Source organism: Molossus molossus, unplaced genomic scaffold (genome assembly GCF_014108415.1).
Source record: "Molossus molossus isolate mMolMol1 unplaced genomic scaffold, mMolMol1.p scaffold_m16_p_4, whole genome shotgun sequence".
Classification (NCBI taxonomy): Eukaryota; Metazoa; Chordata; class Mammalia; order Chiroptera; family Molossidae; genus Molossus; species Molossus molossus.
In genome coordinates this window covers 62,655,848-62,680,165 of record NW_023425377.1, presented here as the reverse complement: position 1 = coordinate 62,680,165, position 24,318 = coordinate 62,655,848, and the positions used below count along the sequence as shown (strand labels likewise).

Genomic DNA, 24,318 nt, shown 5'->3' with positions numbered 1-24,318 from the left:
TGTTCATGAGGCCATACTTTTCAGAGGCAGGAGGCAGACTGCGGTGGACCGAGGAGCGCAGCAGTGAGGAGGTGGTGATAGCACATGTTCGGGAAGATTGGCTGAGAAGGAAAGGAGAGAGCCTCGGCAGCCGCGGGAGGGGATGCAGGGCCGCGGGAGAGCTGTGCAGGACGGGCACAGCTCAGGGAGGCTGACAGGCTGGCAGAGAGAGGGAGGGTGGGCAGTTTGTGCGACCAGGGTCCCCAGGGGGTGAGCAGCAACAAGCTCAAGCTCAGAGAGGGAGAATCGCTCCTGCAAGAGAGCAGGGACATCTCTGAGTGAGGAAAGAGAGGAAGGTGGAGGCGAGAAGATGTTTGAAGGTAGGGTCGGGAAGTTGAAGTCCTTCATATTTGAGGCCCTGACTTTCTCAGGAGGCAGGAAGTGAGGAGATCTGCTGGGGGCCGAGCAGGGCTGAAAGTTTGGAGCCATTGCTGCGGAGGTGAGAGATGGAGCTGGTGGAGGACAAATCCAAGAGTATCCCGTGGTTTGGGGCCACCGCGGCTGGGGACCACGGGTGGGGTTTTCCAAGATGGTAGAGCAGAGGGATGGCATGTCGATGACCAGTGGGGACCTCAGCCGCGCAGTCCAGCTGGATAGGGAAGCAAGTTAGTTAAGGAGGGAATGTCGGGAGAAACTGGAAGGAAGCAGTGTCGGGACAGTGAGGGCCTGAGCACCCTGGAAGAACAGGAGGTGGCCACAGAGAAGGTGAAGTGATTGCAGCATCAAGAAATGGTGGGTGCTGCCCTGGCCAGTTTGCCTCAGCGGTTGGAGCATCAGCCCATGGACCAAAGAGTCGCAGGTTCAATTCTGGTCAAGGGCACGCTCCTCGGTGGCGGTTCGGTCCCCAGCCCTGGTTGGGGTCGTGCAGGAGGCAGCCAGTCGATGTGTCCCTCTCACGTCAATGTTTCTCTTTCTCTCCCTCCCCCCTCCCACTCTATCTCAAGATAAATGGAAAAGTAAAAAAAGAAATGGTGGGTGATGGCAAAGGCCAGGGTGAGGTCATGAGCAAGTGTGCCTCCGGAGGATGGAGACAAGCACCCGCAGAGCTGAGGGCAGGGACTGAGAGGCCAGTGTGTTGGGCGGACTGTCTGCGTGTTGGCTGACATCACCGAGGATGCGGCAGAGGGGGATGGAGAGAACTGAATCAGGTGCCAAAGTCTTCTCTGAATGTGAAGGCGTGGCAGGAGGCCACAGGATGGCGTCTCTCGGAGGGTGGAGAAGGTGTGGCCACATGGCCTTAAAGGTCCAGCGGTTTACTCAGGGGCACCTGTGAGGTGATTCCAGGTGCGGCCTTGCTTGAAACCAAGCAGCTTGATTTCCCGGGGTGTAGGTAACTAGGAAAAAGTGATATAAGTTGTCAGTTTTTATGTGGGAAGCAAGAGAAAGAAGGCAGGCAGGCAGGGGGTGTGGCTTTCTTCCTTTGAAAGGGTATTGAAGCAGGGGGGTTCCTGATGGTCCCCTTCCGCTAACTCACCCCCACAGCTGGCTGTGACCACAGAGTGACCTCCACCAGCGGCACCATCACCAGCCCTAACTGGCCTGACAAATACCCCAGCAAGAAGGAGTGCACCTGGGCTGTCTCGAGCACCCCTGGGCACCGGGTCAAGCTGGTAAGGTGCCCACAGCCCAGCCTGCACAGGCGCCTGCTCCCCCATGCCATATAGCCATCACCTATTTCCTGTCAGCTCCAAAGCCCTGGGCCACTCGGAGGCACTGCCCAGAGCAGGGCAGGCAGCAGGCTGATGGCCTGGCTGAGCCCACAGGGCTGCCACCCTGGGAGAAGCCGTCTGGTCTCAACAGAAGCCCTTCCCCAGGGTGTGTTGGAGGTGTTTCTGCCATCGCCCATTCCCAGTCCTCTCTCACTGCCATCCACCAGGCGTGGCCACCTCCCCCAGAGTCTCTGAGCAGGAGTCAGGAGGCCTGGGTTTGGGCCACCTGCTGCTCACCCCATTGGCCCCCGCCACATTCATAACTCACTCTCCTTCCCCATGCCCCCAGACCTTCCTGGAGATGGACATTGAGTCCCAGCCTGAGTGTGCCTACGACCACCTGGAGGTGTACGACGGGCGTGATGCCAAGGCCCCAGTGCTGGGCCGCTTCTGTGGGAGCAAGAAGCCTGAGCCGGTCGTGGCCACAGGCAGCCGCATGTTCCTGCGCTTCTACTCGGACAACTCCGTCCAGAGAAAGGGCTTCCAAGCATCCCATTCCACAGGTGAGGACACCTGCCACCGGGCCCGGGCAGCTGGACCCTCATTCCAGCGTTTCTTCTGGAGGCTTCCGCTGGCCCTGTCTCAAAGGCAGGCGAGGCTCGGTGGGGGCTACAAAGAGCTTATGAGGCTGCAGACAGACCGAGCCTGGGGCCTGGCTGGAGAGACAGTGTGCTAAGGGCTGGGCCAGGGGAGCAGAGAGGGAACCTCCTGGGTGAGGAGGAGGAGGTCTTGACTAGGGGTTGCAGAGGTGGCCCTGCAGAGGGCAGAGACAACAGAGGGTAGGGACAGAGTCCCCAGTGCTAGGACACTTAGCTGTGCCCCCCAGGTCCGCTCTTAATTTATTCAGTACCTATTTATTCTTTTGGTTTTTTGTTTTGGTTTGTTTTGTGTGGTTTTTTTTTCTGGTACGTGCCCCTAGCGGGAACCGAACCTGGGACACTCCGATCTGTAGGCCAATGCTCCAACCGCTGAGCAAAACCGGCCAGGGCATTCAGTACCTATTTATTAATGCTTAACATGTACGAGGTAGCGTTCTGAGTGCAGGTCACCTTACTCTATGTTCATTTGTTTGCTTGGTCAACAACCATTGACTGAGCTCCGGTCCTGTGCAAGGCTGTGGGGCCAATGGCTGTGCCTCTGGCTTGAGCCCTTCACCACACTCACCCCAGAAACCCAGACAAGAGTGAGACAGGACCTGCGCAGATAATGACAGCAAGAGACAAAACATGATAAGGGCCTAGGTCTGGGTGTGACTGATGGGCTCATTCCAACAGAGGGAGGAGCCCGAGCACAGCCACAGTCCCGGGACAGCGCTGAGTGGATACAGGTGCTAGCAAGTCACTTGATTTGGCCAGAGCAATGGATGTGTGAGGTCAGCAGTGAAGTGGGAACATTTGGCTGCAGAGAAAGGGTGGAGGCCTGCCATGGGAGGCCTGGATCGCCCATAAGACTTAGGGTGTCCCATGGGGGCTTCGCAGGCTCCTGTGGGTCTCCAGCTACCTGCTGGGGACTCTTCAGAACTGATGTGTCTACGGCCTCCCCTCGACACTTTCAACTCAGTACCTGCCCAGGCCCCCCTGACCCCCACCCCTCCAGGGAAGGGTGAGCCAGGTGCCCTGGGGGCCAGGAGGAGGTAGCTGATGGCCCTGCCCTGCAGGCTCCATTCCCCTCCCAGCACAGGGTCACAGGCAGGAGGCCGGAGCTCCATCTGGCCATCATAGCTGCTGTGTTTGGCCTATACTGTGTTTCTTAAAAATGTGAGCCAACATTTAGAAATCGGGAGTTTTCACATAAAATCTAGATGTACACCTTCTATCTTAAGAATGGAATCTCAGCCCTGGCCGGTTTGGTTCAGCGGTTAGAGCGTCAGCCTGCGGTCCAGAGAGACCCGGGTTCGGTTCCCGCTAAGGGCATGTACCTCGATTGCAGTTTGTCCCTGGCCCTGGTTGGTCGTGCGGGTGGCAGCCACTCGATGTGTCCCTTTCACATCGATGTTTTTTTCTCTCTCTCTCTCTCCCTCCCTCCCGCTCTATCTGAACAAAAAATGTCCTCAGGTGAGGATAGAAGAAAAAAAAAATTGGAATCTCTGGCAGCGCGGGGCCCACTGTCTTTCATGGCAGCCATCAACTGGAGCAAGCTAGCCATGGCCCCTTGCGACAAGCACACCTCCACCCTGCCTCTGCTCTGAGCGGCCCCCACCCCATCACCCCCAGCCTCTGTGGGCCTCTCTCCAGAGGCAGAGCAGCAGAGCATGTGTTCTGGGCCAAGCCCTGGGCCGGGTCCAAACGCAGCGCGCACTAGCACGCGGGCTCTTGCAGGGCTTCCGCCAGCCAGCAAGGCCACGCGGTGAGGCTCAGTGCCTGCCCAGGCCGCATCAGGGACTGACGGCCCATCTTGTCCCCACAGAGTGTGGAGGCCAGGTGCGAGCCGAGGTGAAATCCAAGGACCTTTACTCCCACGCCCAGTTTGGCGACAATAACTACCCTGGGGGCGTGGACTGCGAGTGGGTCATCATGGCGGAGGAAGGCTATGGTGTGGAGCTCGTGTTCCAGACCTTTGAGGTGGAAGAGGAGGCGGACTGTGGCTACGACTACATGGAGCTCTTCGACGGCTATGACAGCACGGCCCCTAGACTGGGCCGCTACTGTGGCTCAGGGGTGAGGCCCCGCCCCTCTCTGCCCCACTCCAGAGACCCAGTGCCGCACAGGGCCTCTGCAGGCACAAGGTGCTGGTGTGGTGGGCGGCAGCGTCATCCTGGCCCTTGGTGAGAGCTGGGAGACCTGCTGTGTGGCCACTCACAGAGGCCTGCCCTGCCCAGGGCCATCCCCACCCAGGAAAACCAGTCTTTTTAGGGCAAAACAGAGGTTCCTACAGCCTCTGGGGAGGATGGCATTCCCTCTGCCCAAGCCCTGTTCCTGGCCCCAGTCCTGAGACAGCTACCAGGACTGAGGGGGGCCAGAGCCAGGGACCAGGACCTAAGTCAGACTGCACTAACCAGCCATTCTGGCTGAGCCATAGGAACACCCTCATCTCTCCCACGGCCACCTTCTCTCCTTGGTGAAAGGCCAGTGGTCCCCAAGCTGTCGGTGCTGCTGTCGAAGCAGGCACTGAGTACGGCTTCTTGGTCTTTTCAGAAGCAGTGCGTGAGTGTGCTCGATGGGGTTTTAACTAAGGCCACAGGAAACCCACAAAGGTGGATCTATTTTCCTCCTAGTCAGAGTTTGAGGCTTCTTCTCCTTCTATTTTTAAGTCTTGTCCTCCTCCAGAGAATGCTTTCTTCCCCTCCTCACCAGCACCCCCCACCCCCCAGGCACACACACTTTTGCACATGCATTCACTCTCATGCCCACACCCAGACATGCCCTCCTGCCATCACCTCCTGGTCCCCACTTCTCTCATGGCTGTGCTCCAGGCAGCCTGGGTGCCCCAGGAAGGGTAACATTTCCTAGAACTGTAGCAGCCACTGGACCCAGCATTGTGGCGAATCTCCCTTAGGAGCAGAGCTTTAGCCTGTTGAATGGGAAAGGCTGGGCAGGATGAGGTGGGGGTGGAGTGGGAAGCAGAGCACACAGCCCGTTGCCTGCCCTGCTCAGCGGCTCTGGAGTCCCCTGACTATCAAACTGGCACCCCACACACACTTTGTAACTCCCTTGATCTGCACATTCGAGAGTCCCAGGTAGCTTCTTCCAGAGACTCCCACCAGACTGAAGCCAGCAGGAGGAGACCTGGGGAAGGGAGCCAATCCCATCAGGGCTTCCTGGCATGGGTGCTGGAAATGCCCCCAAGGTTTTCAAAATGTATCCTTCCTATGCCGTAAGGGCCAGGGCGTCCATGTGCTGATACTTTACGGGTGGCTCTCACTCTGAGGTCCTGTGCACGAGGTGAGGAAGGGGCGTCACCTGGAGTTGACGGTGGCCAGAACTCGGGGAGAGCAGGAATAAGGTTAGCCGAGCCAGGTCTGGGGAACCCAGCTGTCCAGTCTTCTCCAAGAGACAGCTGGGACAGCTAGAAGACAGCCACTCCGAATCTGCTTCCTATGCAGAGCCCTTCACAGCCGTCCTCTCATGTGCCCTCCCCCGAGACTTTCTCCTGTTTGTCCTTGAGGGAAGCAAGGTCCAGAGAGGCAGCACCTTGCCTAAACTTCACACCCAGCTGGCTAACAGCAGAACTGGGTTAGAATGGAAGTTCTACTCTGGACTTAAGACAAGCTTCCCTGCCCCTGCTTTGTCCCCTCCTCCAGGCACCCTATTAAATGCCTAGAAGAGTCTTTCTCCTGCTTTAAGGGGCTTGGGGATCTGGTGAAAGTCGAAGCTGCCTGCCTTCCATAGAGCAGGGGACCTTAGGGAGGGAAAACCGCAGCCCTCGCCCTGCCTCGGCCTCACGCACCTCCTCTTCCTCCGTCAGCCTCCAGAGGAGGTGTACTCTGCGGGGGACTCTGTCCTGGTGAGATTCCACTCTGATGACACCATCACTAAAAAAGGCTTCCACCTTCGCTACACCAGCACCAAGTTCCAGGACACACTGCACAGCAGGAAGTGACCACTGCCCTTGCTCATTGGTGGGGACAGGTGGGGACACAAGGCCTGCTACCCTCAGTTGCCTGGACTGGGCAGTGGGGGTGAGCAAAAGGCAGGTGCCTGTCCCCGTACCCCGCTGATGGTCCGGATGAGGCTGTCCTCAGGAGGCAGGGACTTGAACTCCTTCATGAGCCACTTCCCCAGACCCCTTTCTCCCGGGCCCTACCAGAGCGAGGGGCCAGGGCCAGGGAGCCAGAGCTTTCACTGGAACACTTGAAGTGGCCATTCCTCTGTGGCCAGCCCATGGGGAGAGGGTCTGTCAGCGGGACCATCCTGCCTTTCCTGCCCATCTTTATGCGCTGGATTGTGTATAGCCGGTGCGTATCTTCATTGTAATATACATGTCCCAGCCCTTCCCCAGCCTCATTTGGTGTTATTTTAAGCCCCTACTTCCCACTGTTTCCTGGGGCATGAGTTTCCATGTGTGTCCCATAGGAACCACAGTGGGGAGGGGACGGAGGGGTGGGGAACAAGACAGGGCTTTTCTCAGGCCCGGTAGCTGGTCAGCCACACCAGGGCATCTCAGTCAATAAACCGAAAGTGTTACAGCCAGTATCCTGTGCCAGATGCTGTCTGGGACGTGGTGGGAGGGGGTGGGAGTGTTTCATTCCAGATGTGCAGGCTTGCTGTGTCTGGAGTGGCCCATGGCCAGGACACCTGGCCTCACTGGCTGCCCTTTCTCCCTTCTATTTCAGGACCCCTGAGGGTGTGATTTCACACTTGGGCACACACAAACATAGCCGCCTCGCACACTTCAGCCTGCAGGCGGGCCCACTGAACGCACACACTGCACAGCCCTCCCACACAGCGGGATGGGTGGAACATTCTGTAAAAGGCTCTTTGGTGAGGAGGGAGGAGGTATGTAAAAGGGGAAATGCGTGTATCTGTCCATCCGGTGTCCATCTGGATTTTCTGTCTGTGTCTAAGGAAGGGGTGGGTGGGCTGCAAGGGTGTCCAGCTAGGGGACCTCATCAGGAGCCAGAAAACTGGCATCAGCCAGAGCAGACCTGCTCACTGGCCCCAGTGCCTGCCTTCCTGAAGGTCAGCCACTGAGTGTTGGCCCCCGTAGGCCTTTCTCTTGTCATGGAGACAAGAGCCAGACGCTGAGCAAACATTCCAGCTCTGGGCCCCTCTCCCAAGGAGACTCAAGGTTGTGTCTTGTCTGGCCTCCTCCTTCCTGCTATTGCCTCCTCCCTCCTAGCCAGCCCAGAGGCTCAGACCTGTCTCCCCGAGGCCAGGAGGAGAGAAACTACATTCCTGCTCCTTCCCTTCAAAGGAGCCTCTCTCCACCTTTTCTTTTAATTTTTTTTTCTTTATTGATTTTAGAGAAAGAAGGGAGAGAGAGATAAAAACATCGATGAGAGAGAGCATGGATTGGCCGCCTCTTGCATGCCCCTCACTGGGGATCTGGCCCGCAACCTGGGCATGTGCCCTGACCAGGAATCAAACCAGCGACCTCTTGGTGCATGGGTCGATTCTCAACCACTGAACCATACTGGCCGGGCTCTCTGCCTTTTTTTTAATGGATCTCACAGGGAAAGAAAGTTGAGGGAAAATCCAGGTTCCTATACCTAAACTGGCCGCTCCCGGATTCCAAAGCCCCAGGGCTCCCTGAACACCACAGTGGGACTATAGCTCTTTTACTGGCCCCAAGCTCCTCCCTGTAGCAGTAGCAGGTGTTGTGCCAGATGCTGTCAGGACTATGTGGGGGGACCCACCCCAGTAAGCACTGTAGCATGGTGCACCCCATATTGGCCCTTTAGGCAGGAAGCAGTAGTGGAAACCAGACACGTTGCTAGTCTCTGATTTGCATGCAGACCCTCCTCCCACCACCACCAATGGTCAGGCTGTAGCCCTGTCCTCCAGTCCTGGCCACAGGTGAGGCCTTAAAGGGCCAGAGAGGTTACTGTTTACTGTTCCTGTGAGGTCATAGGTTATGTCACGGCCATCCCTCTATGCCTCCACCTCCTCTGGCTGTGGTACTCAGGACAGTTGGGAGGGCCATGAGCAGAATGGCAAGGCTGTTGGAGCCACCTGGGCATCTCCCCCATACACTTTGCTAACCAACTTGGCATCAGCTCCTCCATCGCCGAACTTGTAGTCAGTGGTCACAGCTCACTTCACCAGCCCTCCGGGTTCCTCTGAAGCTCAGAGGACCACACTCCCAGTTCGCAAGCCATGGGTACAGAAGGAACGAGGATCATAACTCCTTCTAGACTGTAAGTCTTCAGCACACAGAGAGTACCTGGTCACCTCAAACGGGGCCCTTGTGAATAAACACCACAGGCGGGGACAGCTCAGGATCGCCCATGCAGCCACCCTGGGCACCTGCCCACAACCATCGCCACCACAGATCCGGACCTTGTGATGACTTAGGAACCCAGGCTGGCAGGCGCTCCCAGTCTCCCCTGGGCCCACCTTCAGAGGCTGCCACCAGGTGGTGGAGACTGCTTAGAAGCTGGCTGAAGGCCACTGATACATATTCCAAAACTTAATGTGTTCTCAGGGCCCAGCTCACCCTCACCTTCTGGCTGCTTCAGGTTCTAAACTAGACCAGCTTCAGGGCAACCACTCATTAGCTCAGATGCTTCCACGGCAGAGGGTCACCTTGCTCCTCCAACCATCTTCAAGCCCCTGAAGACTCCTGGGTTTCCCTGGATCCTGGATAAGAGCTAGGATGGCCCTTCCCCAGACTATGCCGCCAACCCTGGTAACCAGGGCGAGATGACTACATACCCTGGAGCTTCTGTCTCCTCCCTCTGGGAGCACCTCTTTAGCCCTGGGCGGACAGGATGACAGCACCCGCCTGGCAGCCAGAGGGCCTGACTCTGCCATGCTTCACCCTGACGCTGGCCAGCTGCCCCTCCCTGGGCCTCTGCTCCCCGAGCCTGTTGCCTTTGCCCAGCAGCCTTCCTGCCACAGGCAAGGAGAAAATCCAGTGTCCAATCTCCAGGCAGCCAGAGGACTGGGCCAGGCGACTGAAGCCGCTGGGATCCTCAGCCGCAGCGGGGAGTCACAGGGCCAACTCTTGGCTCAACTGTGGAAGAAGGAAAGTGGATACCTGCACTGCCCTTCACTTCTTTTTTTTCTCTGATTCCCTTGCCCTCCCCCAGCAAGTCTGAATGCAAACATAAGCTCTACCATTTGGTGGCTTTGTGCCCCTGGCTGAGTCATTTCACCACTCAGAACCTTGGTTTATCTAGACCCATAAGATAATGACAACTCACAGAGTTTCAAGGAAGGAGTGAGATCACCTCTGAAGAGAGCCTGTCCCAGTGCCCAATGAACACATGGCCCTCCATAAATGGGCCTTCTTCCTTTCCTCTGCCAGACAGTTTCCAGCCCCTGCTCTCTTTCTATGGCAGATGGAAACTTCTGGGCACAAGTTTCCAACTGGGGATCAGGTGCGCAGCACAGAGCTACTGTCAGAAAGGACAAGGCTTAACCTATGGCAAGGTGGGGCTTCCACAGCAGGGGGTGTATTTCTGTCTAGCAGGTAGCCTTTCTGGGCACCTCCCAAATCACAACCCTGTGCTTGACTGTCCTCACACACAGGGCTGACTCTAGAATTCGTGAAAAGATTTGCTGCTCCAATTTGCAGAAATAGTAGTGCCTGGCTTGGGGAGTGGGGCAGAGGGCAGCTAGATGTTTTCCCCGGAGAGCCACAAGGCCCCCAACCCAGCCTCCTGTTGACCAGCCTTCTTCTCCTGCTCCAGCCCCCTCCCAGCCCCACATCCTCCCTTTCCCCATCCCAGAACATCTGGTTCCAATCTCTTCCAGATGCTGTGACCAAGCTGTTTTATGGCCAATCGCCTCAGTTCAGCTTCCTGAAGACCTCCCTCCATCTTGGGGAATGGTCCCTTCTTGTCCCTTTCCTTAGGACCCCAGCCACCTCTTTTCCCAACATAGAAAAGAGACACATACCAAAGCCAGATGAAACTGTGAGGGTCCTCAGAGCAGGCACCTCCCCTCCCACTATGTGGTGGTGCTCAGGGGAGCTCTTATCCATCCAGAATTCAAAGACTCCGGCCCAGGAGGAAAGGAATGGGGGGTGGGGGGAGCGAGCGAGCTGGGGGCATTAGTGCATGTGGTCATGTGTACGTGTTGGCCGTGTCTATGTGTCTGTACCTATACATCAGAACCCCGACCTGTAACTCAGAGGTGCCCCTTGGTGGCCACCACCTCATTTCCCCTCCCTACCTGCATGGGAGCCAGGCTAACTCGGGGCCTCTGCAGCCCAAGGTTGTGCCTCACCTTTCAGCTCTCTGTGACTACCGAGGCTGCCTTCTAAATCCAGCCCAAGGAGGGTGTGTGTGTTCCCATGCAGACCTTTCTCCTACCGGGCCAGAAGGAACCCTAGGGCAGACTCCACCAGATGCCCTAACCCAGCCTGGTCTGACGGGCACCTGTGGCAGCCCAGAGCTGGTGTGTGCCAGAGAGCAGCCATCTGGAGAGAGGAAGGAGGAGCAGGCTCTCTGGAGGAAACCTGCATGCTCACTCCCCCCAGCCCCATCCACACTGCCATAGCTGGCCACTTTCATCCCCCACTAAAAGGACATTGGGAGCCAACCTCCCTTCCTAAGAAACCCAGAAGGATTAACACAAGGAAGGCCAAAGCCTGCGCCGCACCCCTGTAGGACTCTGAAAACCCCTCAGTGGGGGGAGTTAGAGGATCCTGCTCAGAGGTGAAAGGATAGACCCTGGTGGTCACTCCTGGTCGTGGGAATCCTGGGCTCCAACTGCTGCCAGAACCACTTTAAATAAGCCGCGTGGGCATTTGCGACTCCACAGCACCCCCTGGTGTTCTTCAGGAACTAGGACCGGCCTTGGTCAGTCAGAGGAGGTCCTCCAGCATCTGTGGGGAACCTTTTTCCTGCCAAGGGCTCTTTGGATATTTACATCATTCGTGGGCCATACAAAATTATCAACTTAAAAATTATCCAGCTATATTTGGTCAGGCTGATTTGGTGAGGCGTGTAATGTTAGCTAGCACTGATTTTGAGGGCCTCACATGGCCCGCGGGCTGGATATTCCCCACCCTGCAAGAAGGCCCGTCTGAGATGGGCCCTGCTTGTGTCTTACTATCTCAGGTGGCCTTGGCACACACTAGGGGACACAAGGCAGTAAGATTGTAGCTTCTGATTCAAATCCTGGTCACTGTTATCTACTGACTGGAAGAGATGGGCAAGCTTTTTGACTTCTTCGTGTCTCCGTTTCTTCATCTGTTAAATGTGAATACAGTACAGAGCCATTGTGAAGACTAAATGAGCTAATGTGTGAAAGCACCTCGTGTGATGCGTGACATATAATAGGCCCTCAGGAAGTGGTCTTTGCCCTCCAGCTTTCCTTCCTAGCCCTAGGAAGCTCTGGGTGACGAATGCTCATTGGCCCTACACCAGGCAGTGTCAGGGAGGTGACTTTAATTTTTCTGGAGCTTTTCCACTCCAGCAGAGGATCATTTTAATAAGTCCATAATAAAAGACACAGAGGTGACTCAGATCTGCAAAAGAGGAGCCCTGCTGGGGAGGGGACAGGAGCTCTAGGGGAAGAAACTCAGTGGCATTTTGGTCTGATGCTGCAGGGGGAAGGGCTCAAACGGGGGCCTGGGGACCTTGGCTGGGCCTCCAGATTGCTGCAGATTCTCTCCCAAGAGGCCTCATTTCCCCTTCTGCAAAGTGCAGGTCAGCTCCAAATGACCAGCCCAGTCCCCTTCGAGCTGGAGATGTGGCTCTGCTTCCTGAGCCCCGCATCCACAGCAGATTCGGAACACTCTTGGAGATAACTGCTGGTGGCCTGTCCTTGGCGCGTCACCAGGAAGTTCCTCTGTGAGCATATACTTTGCCCACCTGCACTCCCAGAGCCCAAGGAGAGGCAGGGCTCTCAGGCCATGGTGGTTTATTTATTGGTACACATTGCAAGCACAGCACAGGCAGGCGTGCCCCCGCCCGGGGCAGACAGGAGGCCAGGGGAGGGCAGCGGGCCACCCCTGCAGCAACGCTGCCAGCAGAGGGGGAAAGGCCTGAGGGCCCAGGTCCTCTCCTTCTTCATGCATCTCCCAGGGCCCCCAGACCTGATCTGTGCCACAGAGACAGCTGATCACACCACTCCGTGGCCACAGAAGAGGCGACCAGCTGTTTCACCTGCCCCTTACTGAGATATGGCCTTGTTGGCCTGCCAGTCCTTTCTGTCCTTTATCACAGAAATCCAGTTGTCACTGTGGAGGCTGCTCTCCTCCACCTGACATCACCTCCATCATCCCCAAACAGCTAGTTTCCTCCTCCATCAATACCTCTCCTTGTCACCCCACCTGGTCTGCGTGTCTCAGGGGGTCTACTCTCACCACCCTGGTGACCCATAAAAAAGTAAGAAACAAGTAAAAACACTGTTAGGCCCAGGAAAGTCTCCAACAGGAGCTCCCCAGGGAAGGGCTCTCCGACAACAGGCTAGAGGGGAGTGCAGCCGTGCCAGTGGGCGGGGGCAGGGGGACAGGTGGGCGGCAGGGAAGCCACAGTCCAGATCACACACAGGCACAGTGCAGTCACAGCACCGTGGCAGGGAGCTAGCAAAGTTCACAGCCAGGTGAGTGCCGGGGCTCTGTGGAAAAGCCTCAGGTCTGGGTCCACACCAGGTCCCCTCAGGACAAGAGGCAGCCCACTCCCAGCTTAGAAAGGGGTCCCTCTGGGTCTCAGGGGTCTCTCCCCCTCTTCAACCCCAGTAGCTGCCATTCTAGGCCCCAGTGCTCTGAGCAAAGGAAAGGTCCCCTGGGGTCTATATTATCTCTAGAACAAAGGAAGGGGGCAGCTCTCCCCATGCAGGAGAAGGGGCTGGGGAGCAGGAAGTCACAGCAGTGCAGGAGACTATTTATAGAGGGAAAGGCCAGGTCTGGAGTGGGAAGCCCCCAGGTCCAGCTGACCAGGGAGGGGCATCCTGTGGTCATCCTGAGTGGGGTGGGTGGGGCTAAGGAAGAGCACCCCACAGCTCTCTGTGTGCCCTCTGGAGGCAGGCAAGCTACATGTGGACTTTGGCCTAGAGAGGCTTCCCCAAAAGAGCCTGAAGGCCACAAGCCTCCATGAGATGGAGGCCTGGAATAAAGCATGTAATAGCAGGACAGGGAAACCAGAGGAAAGGGGAAGTCTCCAGAATCCAACCCCCCCCACCACCACCACCACCTTACTGAAGCTAAGAGCCTTTCCAAGTCTACCAGGCATGGGTGGGCCACACCTACCAAGGGGCCCACCCTCTGTTGCCTCTAATACCAAGGGGTGGAAGAGGGGGGAACTGATAGTGTGGAGAGGGTAGGCGGGCAGGGGAGAGAAGGCAGCTCCCTGAACTTTGTCACCCACCACCACCCGCCCGTCATTTCTCCCTAGCCCCCAGCTCTCCTGGAGTCCCTAGCGGCCCACGCTGATGTTGCAGGTCTTGCAGCTGGGGTCTTTCTTGGCGTCGGCAGTGGACAAGCTCATGAGCTGGTGGCCACTGATCTCCCCCAGGGTGCCCAGGGACAGGTCGACGGGCTCAGTATAGATGATTTCCAGGATGAGGTCCTGGGCATGGCGGAAGACCAGCTCCCCATCCTCCACGCTGCAGGTCAGGAACTTGTTGCAGGCAATGTCCAGAAGGGGCAAGCGGTCTCGGCAGAAGTGGTCCCCCAGGGAGCCCTTGGGGGCCAGCACCAGGATGGCGTAGTGGTAGGCTGTGTACATACAGTAGAAGTCCGCAAAGTAGAGGTTGGTGCTGGGGTTGAAAAGGCGCTGGGCAGGGATCTGGAAGCGCCAGCGGCCGTAGGGGGAGTCTTGTGGGGGCTGGCCTGTGTTGAACTCCGTGTTGCAGCTGAAGAAGACCCCATGGAGCATGCCGCTGGTTGGGGAACCATGGCTGCCACTGTTGTCCTTCAGGTAGGGCTGCAGCATGTTCCCGCAGTGGGTCCTACCCACCCCAGGGACAATGCCAAAGAGAAGAGAAAACGCCACTGGTTAGCTGGGCTGAGGCTTGGCTGCTGTATGTGGTGAGAAGGAGCCAGCCCAGTTCCCAGCTCTCCCACCAGCCGCCACCTCCACCCGTCACAAATAGAACATTCCAGAATGCAAGAGCAGGGAGGGCCCTGGAGATGGGCTGATTAAGCCCACTCTTTCACAGAGGAGAGGCCTGAACCTGCTGTTCCCCAGCATAAAACCCTTTGATGGAGCTTGAGTGAAAAGCAAGGCCATCACAATCTGGTCTTTCTGGCTCCACCTCCTGCCACCCCCACACCCACAGCTGACATCCTCCAGCCCCATGGGAGCCCCACCCAGCTCTTCCCTGCCTCTGCATTTGCAGTGCTCTGCCCTCTGCCTGGACTTCCCTTCCCATCTTTCTCCACTTGGCCTGACAAACACCTGTTCATCCTTCAAGGTCTTTTCCCTCTCCAAAACCTTCCAGGGGCCTGGCCGGTTTGGCTCAGCGATTAGAGCATTGGCCTGTGGGCCAGAGAGTCCCGGGTTCAGTTCCTGCTAAGGGCACGTACCTCGGTGGCAGTTTGTCCCTGGCCCCGGTTGGGGTCATGTGGGTGGCAACCGCTCGATGTGTCTCTCTCACATCGATGTTTCTCTCTCTCTCTTTCTCCCTCTCTCCCTCCCGCTCTATCTGAAGATAAATGCAAAAGTGTCCTTGGGTGAGGATAAAAAATTTTTAAATAAATAAATAAAACCTTCCAGGAACATCAGGCACTTGCACTCAACAAAATTTTGACTGCCTACTATGTGCAGGACACTGAATTTACTCAATGATCACACACACTTATTATTTTCCATCCATCAGTGCTGTCCCCCAACAGACTCTGAGGTTTGCAAAAGGGGTACGGACTCTGCCTTTATTCCTCTTTATATCCTGGCAGCCATGGGTGCTCTCTGTCTCTTTCTTTCTTTCTTTTTTTTTTTTATCCTCACCCGAGGACATTTTTGCATTTATCTTCAGAGAGAGCAGGAGGGAGAAAGGGAGGAAGAGAGAGAGAGAGAAACATCGACGTGAGAGAGACACATCAGCTGGTTGCCACTCACATGACCCCAACTGGGGCCAGGGACAAACTGCAACTGACGTACGTGCCCTTAGCAGAACCGAACCCGGGTCCCTCTGGTCTGCAGGCCGACGCTCTAACTGCTGAGCCAAACTGGCCAGGGCTCTGTCTCTTTCTTGCTTTCTGATAGAGAAACCCAAACTGGGCCAGTGCCCTAACCACTCCCCTGACTTTCTCCTCCTCAGTGAAAACACCAAAGGCCCTCTAGGCCCTCACTGCCCTGGGGTAGGGTCAGAGTGAAGCAATGACGAAGACAGTAGTGGTGGTGGCTTGTCCTGGCCCAGCCTTAGAAGGACATAGACTTGGAGCAGTGTCAGCAGTCATGGGGGAATGGGCAGCCCTGATCTAGCCTCACTCTTGCCTGGTCCTGGCTGTCCTAAGTGACTGGTGAATTGCTGGCCCTCTGGGTCTCAGGCTCCCCTTGTGTCTGCTGAGGGTGTTGGATGATATCATTGATTAGATCAAGACTTTTTGGATGTGGCCCTGGCCGGTGTGGCTCAGCAGTTGGAGCACTGCCCTGCAGACCAAAGGGTCTAGGTTCGATTACCAGTCAAGGACATGAGTTGCAGGTTTAATCCCCAGCCCTGGTCAGTGCACATGCGAGAGGCAATCAATCCATCAATGTGTCTCTCTCACATTGATGTTTCGCTCCCCCCGCATCTCCCTCTCCTTCCCTTCTTCCCTCCCACTCTCTAAAAAGCAATGAGAAGCTGCTCTGGTTGAATGATAGGTGTGAAGTCCACCAAGCTTCATACTCAGAGCTCCTCAACAACCCCTCAGCACCACCCTGAGAGCTGCCTGAGACACACCCTGGAAACTCCAGGCTGCCCCAGCTGACAGTTTGAAGACCACAACCCTTCATGCTCAGACCCACTCATCTTCTGTGCCCCCCTCACCACTTCCCCTTGGGACCCAGGGCCTGAATTGGAGAGGCAGCTGGCCTGCCGCATTAGAACCCAGTGACAGGAACTACCTCAAAGGAGGGTCCCACCTGGGTCCTCACTCACCCAGGCCTGTTTTCGCAGGTTCCTCAGGCAGCCCCATCCTGAGTGCCCTCTCCTGCCCTGGAGCTCAATCCCAAGACACAAGCCACCCCCCAGAGTCAGCCTGTGATGGGAGGGTGACTCTGTGCAGAGGATCTGGCAAGTGACAAGGATGGGGTGACATCAAGTAGCCTGGGCAGCTGAGGCAGAGCTGGGGAGGACAGAAGGAGCTGGCGGGCCATGCGGGGCTGCGCGCACCTGGCGTGCTGGAAGTACTCCTTGTGATGGTTGCGGTAGAAGACAGAGAAGCGCAGCATGCGGCCCGCGATCTGCTCGGCCTTCTCCTGAAGCTGCGCCAGGTGCTCCTTGGCGTAATCTGCAAGAGTGCAGGTGGGTGAGCTGAGGGCCAGGCAGGGGTCATAGGCCCCTCCACTCCCCTCAACCACATTGCGAACACTAGCCCACCTCTGTGTCAGGGCAGCAGGGACACCAAACATTCACAGAACTTTGGACCACATGGGAATGGGCCAGCTGGATGCTGTCTGTCCTCATCACCTCTGTACCCTCAGTACCAGAAACTCAGACAAGGGCAGGGCTTCCCAGTTACACAATCATGCTGGCCCCCGGGGCTGTAATGCCAGGCCATCCTCGTGCTCGTGTGAAAGGAGGACCACCAGGCAAGGGGAGGGCTGAGAGGGGCAGATTTTGAGGTCCTTTAGGGAGAGCCCTCAAACCCAGCAAGTCGGAGGCTGCCCACACCACCCACAGGGAAGCCAGTTGTCATTACAGGCGGGTCGTGGAGAGAACTGAGGTGAGTGTATAAGCAGACTAGGTCTGGGGCGGTGTCTCCACTTCAGCTTCCCAGGAAAAGCAGAGAAGCCTGGAAACAGGGTAGTGAAATTGGACCCTCCCCAGGGCCAGGGCCAGAGCCCAGAGCCCAGAGGCCCAGGCAGGGCTGCTGTAGCCTAGACAGAGCCTTTGTGTAAATTAGAAAAAGGTGCCCTTTCCTCCTTGCTGATGCAGCCCTGGCCAGGGTACTGGGTTTGGCAAGAAGAATATGGACTGGACTGCAGCCATCCCCAGTTCCCCCTTTCGAATTAAATTCCCACTACATGTGGAATTGTGGGGTAAACTAAGAGACTGTCCCTATAGTGAGAGGGAGCACCTTCAGAGAGTGAGGTGTGCCGCCGAGCTAAGAAAAAACACCACTCAAAAGAGAACGCAGCTCAAGGGCGCAACAAAGAGCACAGACATTGCAGAGGGTGGAGCCAGCAGCCTCAGAGGCCCCGGGCTAAGAGTGTCCCCTGCCCCTTCCGTGTGACAGAGGGAGATCTGGGGCAGTTCTCACCATGGACACCAGAAGAATGGAATACCGTGGGGACATAACCTGGGTCATCAGTGACCAGGTACGCCTGAGCCTGGTGTTTGTGTGTTCATGGAACTTGCAAGCTAATTTCTGCTGAGAGAATTTGTGGGATCACTGAATAAGGACCATTTTCTCAGGCTAAATGGAAGCTCAAGACAAGCAAAATGTGATAATCCACAAAGCATCCATTGACCAATGATAGATAAATAAAACGTGGTCTAGCCACACAAATTGAACATTATTCCACCTTAGGAAGGAAGGAAAGCCCAGTTGGTGTGGCTCAGTGGATTGAGCGTTGTCCCATGACTGACTAAGAGGAAGCACATGCCCAGGCTGCAGGCTCCATCCCCAGTGGGGAGCACGTAGGAGGCAGCAGATCAATGTTTCTCACATCAATGTTTCTCTCTCTCTCTCTCTTTCTGTCCCTCTCTCTCCCTCCCTACCACTCTATCTGAAGACAAATAGAAAAATATCCTCGGGTGAGGATTAAAAATATTAATATTAATAATAATAATAACATTAAAAAAAAGAGCGCTGGTCGGTTTGGCTCAGAGATTAGAGCATCGGCCTGTGGACCAAGGAGTCGCAGGTTCAATTCCAGTCAAGGGCACATGCCTCAGTTGCGGTTAGTCCCCGGCCCTGGTCAGGGTCCCAAGGGACCCAAGGGAAGCAAGCAGTCAATGACTCTCTCTCTCTCTCCCCCTCCTTCCCACTCTATCTAAAGATAAATGGATAAAAATGTCCTTGGGTGAGGTTAAAAAAAAGAAGAAGAAGGAAGGAAATTCTGACACAAGCTATAACATGGATGAACCTTGCGGTCATGACGCTAAGTGAATAAGCCAGTCACAGAGGGGGCAGGGGCAGGTCTCATCTACCGGTGTTGCCCTGAGAGCCTGAGCCTGGAGCTGGTGTACAGCAGGCGGTCACAGTGTCTGTTGTGTTAAAGACAAAGCTCCCTCCTGACCATAACTAAACTGGATGCTCAAAAGCAGCAGAACGGCAGGGCCTCACCTCCGGTGCAGAATTCGACTGTCTCACTCCAGCCGGACACCAGGTACTCCCCGTCGCTCTGCTTCACGGCGGTCTGCACTGCCACGCTGTACTCTGTGCGGGGGCTCAGGAACCAGTGGCCTCTCACCGTCATGGGCAGTGGTACGGCCTTGGCCACAAGCTTTGTGGGGACATCCTGAGACATGGGGTGCAGACCGAGAGCCAAGAGTCAAATTGGGGGTCATGCCCAACCTTGGCATTTCCTCAGACCTCCACCCCCAGGTGGCCCCACACCTCCTGAAAAGGGCCAGAGTCTCAGTGATTCCATGGTTTGGTGTCCTGGCCACCATTTTTCTGCAGAAGCAAGCATTGGCCATTGGGAAGGCCATACAGACACCCCCAGCCTCCACTCCTCCTTAATTCCCTGACGCTTCTTCTCTTGGGAACTGACGAGAAAGGCCACTGGGGTGGAGGCCCACAAAGTTGAGAGCAGCGAGACCTCCATTTTCGAGGGAGACTTCGAGAGCTCTGCACACTGCAGTGCCGTCTCCACGGCAACAACCAATGCTGAGAAGCCAGGGAGGAAGGGAAAATATGCCTTATTCTTTTGGGAGGAGGTTAAGAGGGTGGTGTTGAACATTCACATCACCGTGGCAACTGGCCTGCCAAAAGACACCCAGATCAGGGGAGCCAGTTCCAAAGAGAGAGAGGGTGAGTAACTCACATGATGCTGTCGTCGTGGGAACCAGCTTCTTCCTAACTCACTCTTCCCCCTGCCTCTCTGCCAGCTTAGGAGATGGAAGCCTTCCTCCCACCCACCCCTACTCCAGCCAACAGGGGACTCTCACATTCATTGTCTAAACCCAGCAAACAGGCCAGAGGGCAGGTGCAGACATCACAGGAGCCTGAAGGACCCCACCCTTGCCCACAGCCCATGTTACCCACCCAGTCAACAAAGCATCCCCAGGTGTGATGTCGTGGCCCCCCTGGGTTGTCTGGCCCCTCTGAAGCCCTAGTCACAATGCCGATAACGGTATTCACTGTGCGCTGGGCCCCAAGCCAAATGCCACACAAACATTACCTCACAGAAGCCTCTTACAAGCCTACAGGGGCTGGCATTATTGTTATTCCCTTTTTGCCAGCAAAAGAACTCAGGCTCAGAGAGGTTAAATAACTTTACCAAGATCACACAAGATCACACCAAGAGCCTGGATTGGAATCAGGCTTCTCCAACTCCACACTATCACCTCCAGGCGGGCGTTATCCTGCCTCCTTCCAGAGCAGGGTGGAGAAGACATGCTCTGGGCTCCCTCGCTCACCCGGTGCTTGAATTTGTTGGAGTTCTTATTCTCCTTCTTATTGAGGTCGATGAAGTAATGGGTGACCCGCTCCAGGTCACTGTTCTCCATGGCCCAGGAGATGCGGAAGGAGTCACAGGTGATGTTGTTGACCTCGATGCTGTGGGGTGTGGACAGCAGCTCCATGCTCCCTTTCACTTTGGCTCCTGTGGGGACTAAAAGAAGAGGGAGAATCAGCACCTCCCTTCCCACATGGAGTTTTTTGTTAACATCTTGCTCCCAATATCCCTTTTGAGGTGGGACCTTGAGAGCCATTCATTGTACCTGCCTCAACAAATCTGATGGAAAGGCTGCACGGGTAAGACTGGAGAGGGAGGACTGAAGGTGGGATGGGGCATCTTCCAGGGGCTCTTGGCTCTCCTATGAGGGGTCTGCTGAGCAGACGGCACCTGACAGGTGGCAGAGGCAGTGGGAATGCTGCAAACGCCAGGCAGGACAGATTTGCAGCAGATGGAGCCGAGGAGGGGGCCCTCACTAGCAAGCGTGAAAAGAGAAAGAGGTGGGGGTGGAGAGAACAGTGTGCAGCGTAGGAAAGACAGGAAGCACCCACTGAGGAGATGGGTGTGAGGGTGCAGGCAGGAGGACACCAGTAGCCAAGAGGCCAAGGGTACCAGGGCTCTGGAGGTCTGGCCCCCTCCTCTCTGGGGTGACACAGGGCTGGGAGAGCAAGTGCCATAGAGATGCACATGGCGGGGGGGGGGGGGGATAAGTCACAGACCTTCTCCTATCCATAACTTTTCCACTATCATTCCTTCCCTTGCATTCTTTTTCCACTATCATTCTTTCCTCTGTCACTTGACTCTTTTAAATAATTGGTTTTACCTTTGACATCCATTGCAGCCTGACTATGTGCTGATAATTTCACAAACATCATCTCATGAAAGTTCACAGTAGGCAGGTACTATTATTATCCCTATTTTACAGATGAGGTAGCTGAGGTTTCGGGTACTATGATGCCAAAGGTCACATAGCTAGAAAATGATTTGAACTCAGGTCTGTCTGACTCTGGAGTATGCAAGCCCTTTATCATTAAGCTAAGGTTGTGTTCCTTTATGTGTGTGTGTACAGGTGCACATGACTTTACCACTATTTATTTTTCTTTTTCTGTCCTTTTTTTCAAGCAATGGCATTTTCTCCCACTGCCCCTTCTCACTCCTTCACCCATTCCCCTGGCTGCTCTCCCAGTGTGAAAAGACCACACCACCAGCACTCTCACTTGTGCTTAGCCAGGAAGCAGACTGGCCCTGACTCTGGCCTGGCTCACTGGAGCTCGGGGCTGTGGGGTGGTAAGGTGAGAGAGGGAAGGGGCTGTCTCTGGGACAGAAAAACGAGTGTAGGCTGGACTTTCTCCTGGGACATCGGCTCATACCCAGTTGAGCTCGTGCTTCCAGGTTCTTCCTCAAGCCCAGTCCCAGTACATCTCAGATTTCCGGAGTGTCATCTCCTTTCTCCTCCTTCCCTCTTCTTTCCCTCACCCAAGCACTAAGGGTAAGGGTACCTTGTGCCTTCAAAAGCAGGTACTTCTATTTATAGCTTCCAGAAGATTCAACCCACACTTTCCTGTCAATTAAGACTGCTCTGGATTCTGGCACCTCTAAATTAACCCATGGGCTGCCTGGGTGGCTGGCACAGGGCAAAGAATATGGGCGATGGCCCTTACCTGTCCCAAGGTGTTACCTGAGTCCTTGTTACAGCTATCTTTCCACCCCAGAGCATATGCCTGCCTGTTGTGAGGCTCAGCCAAATGCCAGTGGCTTCGTGAATTTTTATGGTCAATAAGCATGGGGGTGCTACCCGGTCCACTGCAAAACAGAGCAGGATAGAGTGGCTAGAAACCACTATACAATAAACCAGTTTGTAATTCATGGGGAGAGGTGTGGAGCAGTGGGGAGTTGCCATTCCCTGAGGTCCCAGTGAGGAGTTCCTCAGGGATACACACACGTGCCCCCACATTAACCTACACACATCAACACAGACACACTCCCGCCCCAGGGAGGGCCCCAGTGCTGTCTCCCACCCACATGGGATGCAGTCCACGCCTACCCTGTGGGGGGCACCTCCTGCTGCCTCAGTACTCCTTAGTGTCCCAGAGACAGGGCAGCCATGCTTGGTGCTGAGCTGTCCAGGACCTGGGTCATCCTTTCCCCTCTACCATTCTAGGAGAGCTGAGACTACTCCCCACACGAGACTGGGAGAGTGGCCATAAGTGACACTGGGAGAACAGTAAAGCCAGGGTGGACCAAAGGTGGGCATGAACCCCAGTTCTCCAAGCCCAGGTGACCGAGAAAGGGCAGGGTGTGAGACAGGTTGAGACAACACCTGGGAAACACCCACACTCCTGTGCGAATCCACCCCGAGACAAGCATTCACACACCCACATGCAGGCAGACGCATGCATGCTTGCATGTATGTGCGCGCGCACACACACACACACCAAGTATGCTCACCTACAGGCTGCACACACCTCCTCAGACATTCTCACTCCCACACACTCACCTACATACTCAGGGACCTTCCACCACTCTCCACATTCTAAGATTGTCCGGCAGTTTTCCCTCCACTAGCTGTCACCTCCACACAGTCCCACACATGTTTAGGTCCATAGCTCACACACACACACACACACACACACACACACACATGTATGCACGCTTTCTCACAAAGCCATAATTTAGGAAGGAAAAACACAAGCACCAACATGCATGTGTGCTTCCTCCACAGAAGGCATGCAACCCATATGCCTGCTTGCGCACCCATGTATATTCGCAGACATATCAACCTCTGCCCACATTCTAGTATTTGCTCTCTAGTCTCCTCTAGGCTCAGACACACAGACTTTGAAAATGTGTTTGTTTCTGGTCACACTCTGCCAGCCATGAGCCTTCACATGCCAACAGGTCCGCATACCTGTGCAGCTCTGTCCATAGACAGGGGCTTCTGCCCACACTCTCCACCTACCTACCTCCTTCTGCTCCGAGTCACACCTCCCACATAGAAACCCTCCATCAACATGTACTCCCACACATGACAAGGGATATGTCCACTCCATAAATATACTGCTTCACACTGTCCCCATTGACATGTACTCACAGGCTACTCAGGTAAGTGATCCCCTACACATGTGCTTCATGTGCACAAGAAACATATGTTCCTAGACATGCCACATAGCATCAAAACCCACACATGAACATAAGTACATGCAGACAGAACTATCTACGCAGGCAAACCTCCAGTCTCCAGCATGCATATATGGTGCACACACTGATGTGATACCCTTTGCCCATGCCTATTCAGAAAACCCAGCACATGCCAGAGGAAAAGCTGCCTCCCCCCCCCCGTTTCTGCTGGCATCGCTGACTGCAGCAGAATGGTCACGGGGTGACTAACTGTGGTGCCCTGGGGACCGGATCCAGCTGTTAACCCTTGGCCAAGGGCCTAGAGGAGAGGGGACAAGGTCCTTGGCCCTGGCAACCCAGGTGGGCACCGCAGGCAGTGGCAGGACACTGGTGCCCCCAGCTCCTAGCCCCTGGCCACCTGGGTCCCTCTCGGGATTGACAGCAGGATGCTCTGGGGAGGAAGGCACTCACCTGGCTCCACCGAGCTCTGCAGAGGAAGACCTGGGAGGGAGGGAAGGGAGAGGTCTCTGTGTGGATGGGCTCCCCAGGCAAAGGGGCAGCGGGCCAGATGCCGGGGTCACAGGCAGCAATGCTCCCTGGCTCCTCTTGCTCCTTTCCCGGCTGCGAAGGAGGCTTCTTCCATGCCCCACAAGAAGCCCCTGCCTGCTCCTCAGCACGCTGCTGCCCCAGGAGAGAGGCGATGTTCCCAGTCGAGCGCAAGGAGAGGCAAGAGCAAAATCAAAGCAGTGTGGAGGACAGAGAGGCAGAGAAGACGAGAAGGAAAGGGAGAGCCAGACCCAATCTGGCTCCACCAATGGGATCAGTGGCTGCCTAGCGTCAGGTGACAATAAGCAAGCTCGGTCCCAGTTCGCCGGGCTGGTGGGAGGGGTAAAGGGCAGAAGGTCTCAAAGGGAGCAACGCGGATGTCTTCCGAGACCGCGGCGGCAGCTGCCCCCTTTCCCGTTCTCCCAGGACATGTGCCCTGACAGAAGTCCCTCCAACACACCTCTCCTTGGAAATCTCTCTGTTGAATGCAGCCCCCAAACTTTAGGATGCTGGGAGAGGGGTGGGGCTTAGCCCAAGGGCTTGGGAGCCTGAAGCAAAAATTCTGGTTGGGGGAGGGGTGGC

At 55.8% G+C, this 24,318-nt stretch overlaps 2 protein-coding genes across 4 annotated transcripts in view; one reads left to right on the top strand and one right to left on the bottom strand.

The window, feature by feature from the left end:
• The window catches only part of BMP1 (bone morphogenetic protein 1), a 40,579-nt gene extending 33,872 nt beyond the window's left edge, over positions 1 to 6,707 (top strand). For both annotated transcript variants that reach the window (XM_036240063.1, XM_036240062.1), the window contains exons 17-20: positions 1,522 to 1,649; positions 2,038 to 2,251; positions 4,155 to 4,405; positions 6,153 to 6,707. In XM_036240063.1, coding sequence (XP_036095956.1) covers positions 1,522 to 1,649; positions 2,038 to 2,251; positions 4,155 to 4,405; positions 6,153 to 6,287 — 728 coding nt within the window. In that variant the 3' untranslated portion in view covers positions 6,288 to 6,707. The remainder of the gene's footprint in view (positions 1 to 1,521; positions 1,650 to 2,037; positions 2,252 to 4,154; positions 4,406 to 6,152) is intronic.
• Positions 6,708 to 12,223: 5,516 nt separating this feature from the next.
• LOC118615514 (phytanoyl-CoA 2-hydroxylase interacting protein) lies at positions 12,224 to 23,951 on the bottom strand. Of its 2 annotated transcripts, XM_036240522.1 has the most exons (6): positions 23,662 to 23,951; positions 21,735 to 21,876; positions 20,036 to 20,229; positions 18,738 to 18,912; positions 16,619 to 16,736; positions 12,224 to 14,251 (listed from the first exon to the last, which is right to left on the bottom strand). In XM_036240522.1, exons 3-6 carry the CDS (start codon positions 20,198 to 20,200, stop codon positions 13,717 to 13,719), a joined length of 993 nt encoding a protein of 330 aa, XP_036096415.1. In that variant the 5' UTR covers positions 20,201 to 20,229; positions 21,735 to 21,876; positions 23,662 to 23,951; the 3' UTR covers positions 12,224 to 13,716. The 2 variants fall into 2 exon arrangements, with proteins under 2 accessions (XP_036096415.1, XP_036096414.1); XM_036240521.1 differs by lacking the exon at positions 21,735 to 21,876.
• Positions 23,952 to 24,318: the final 367 nt, after the last annotated feature.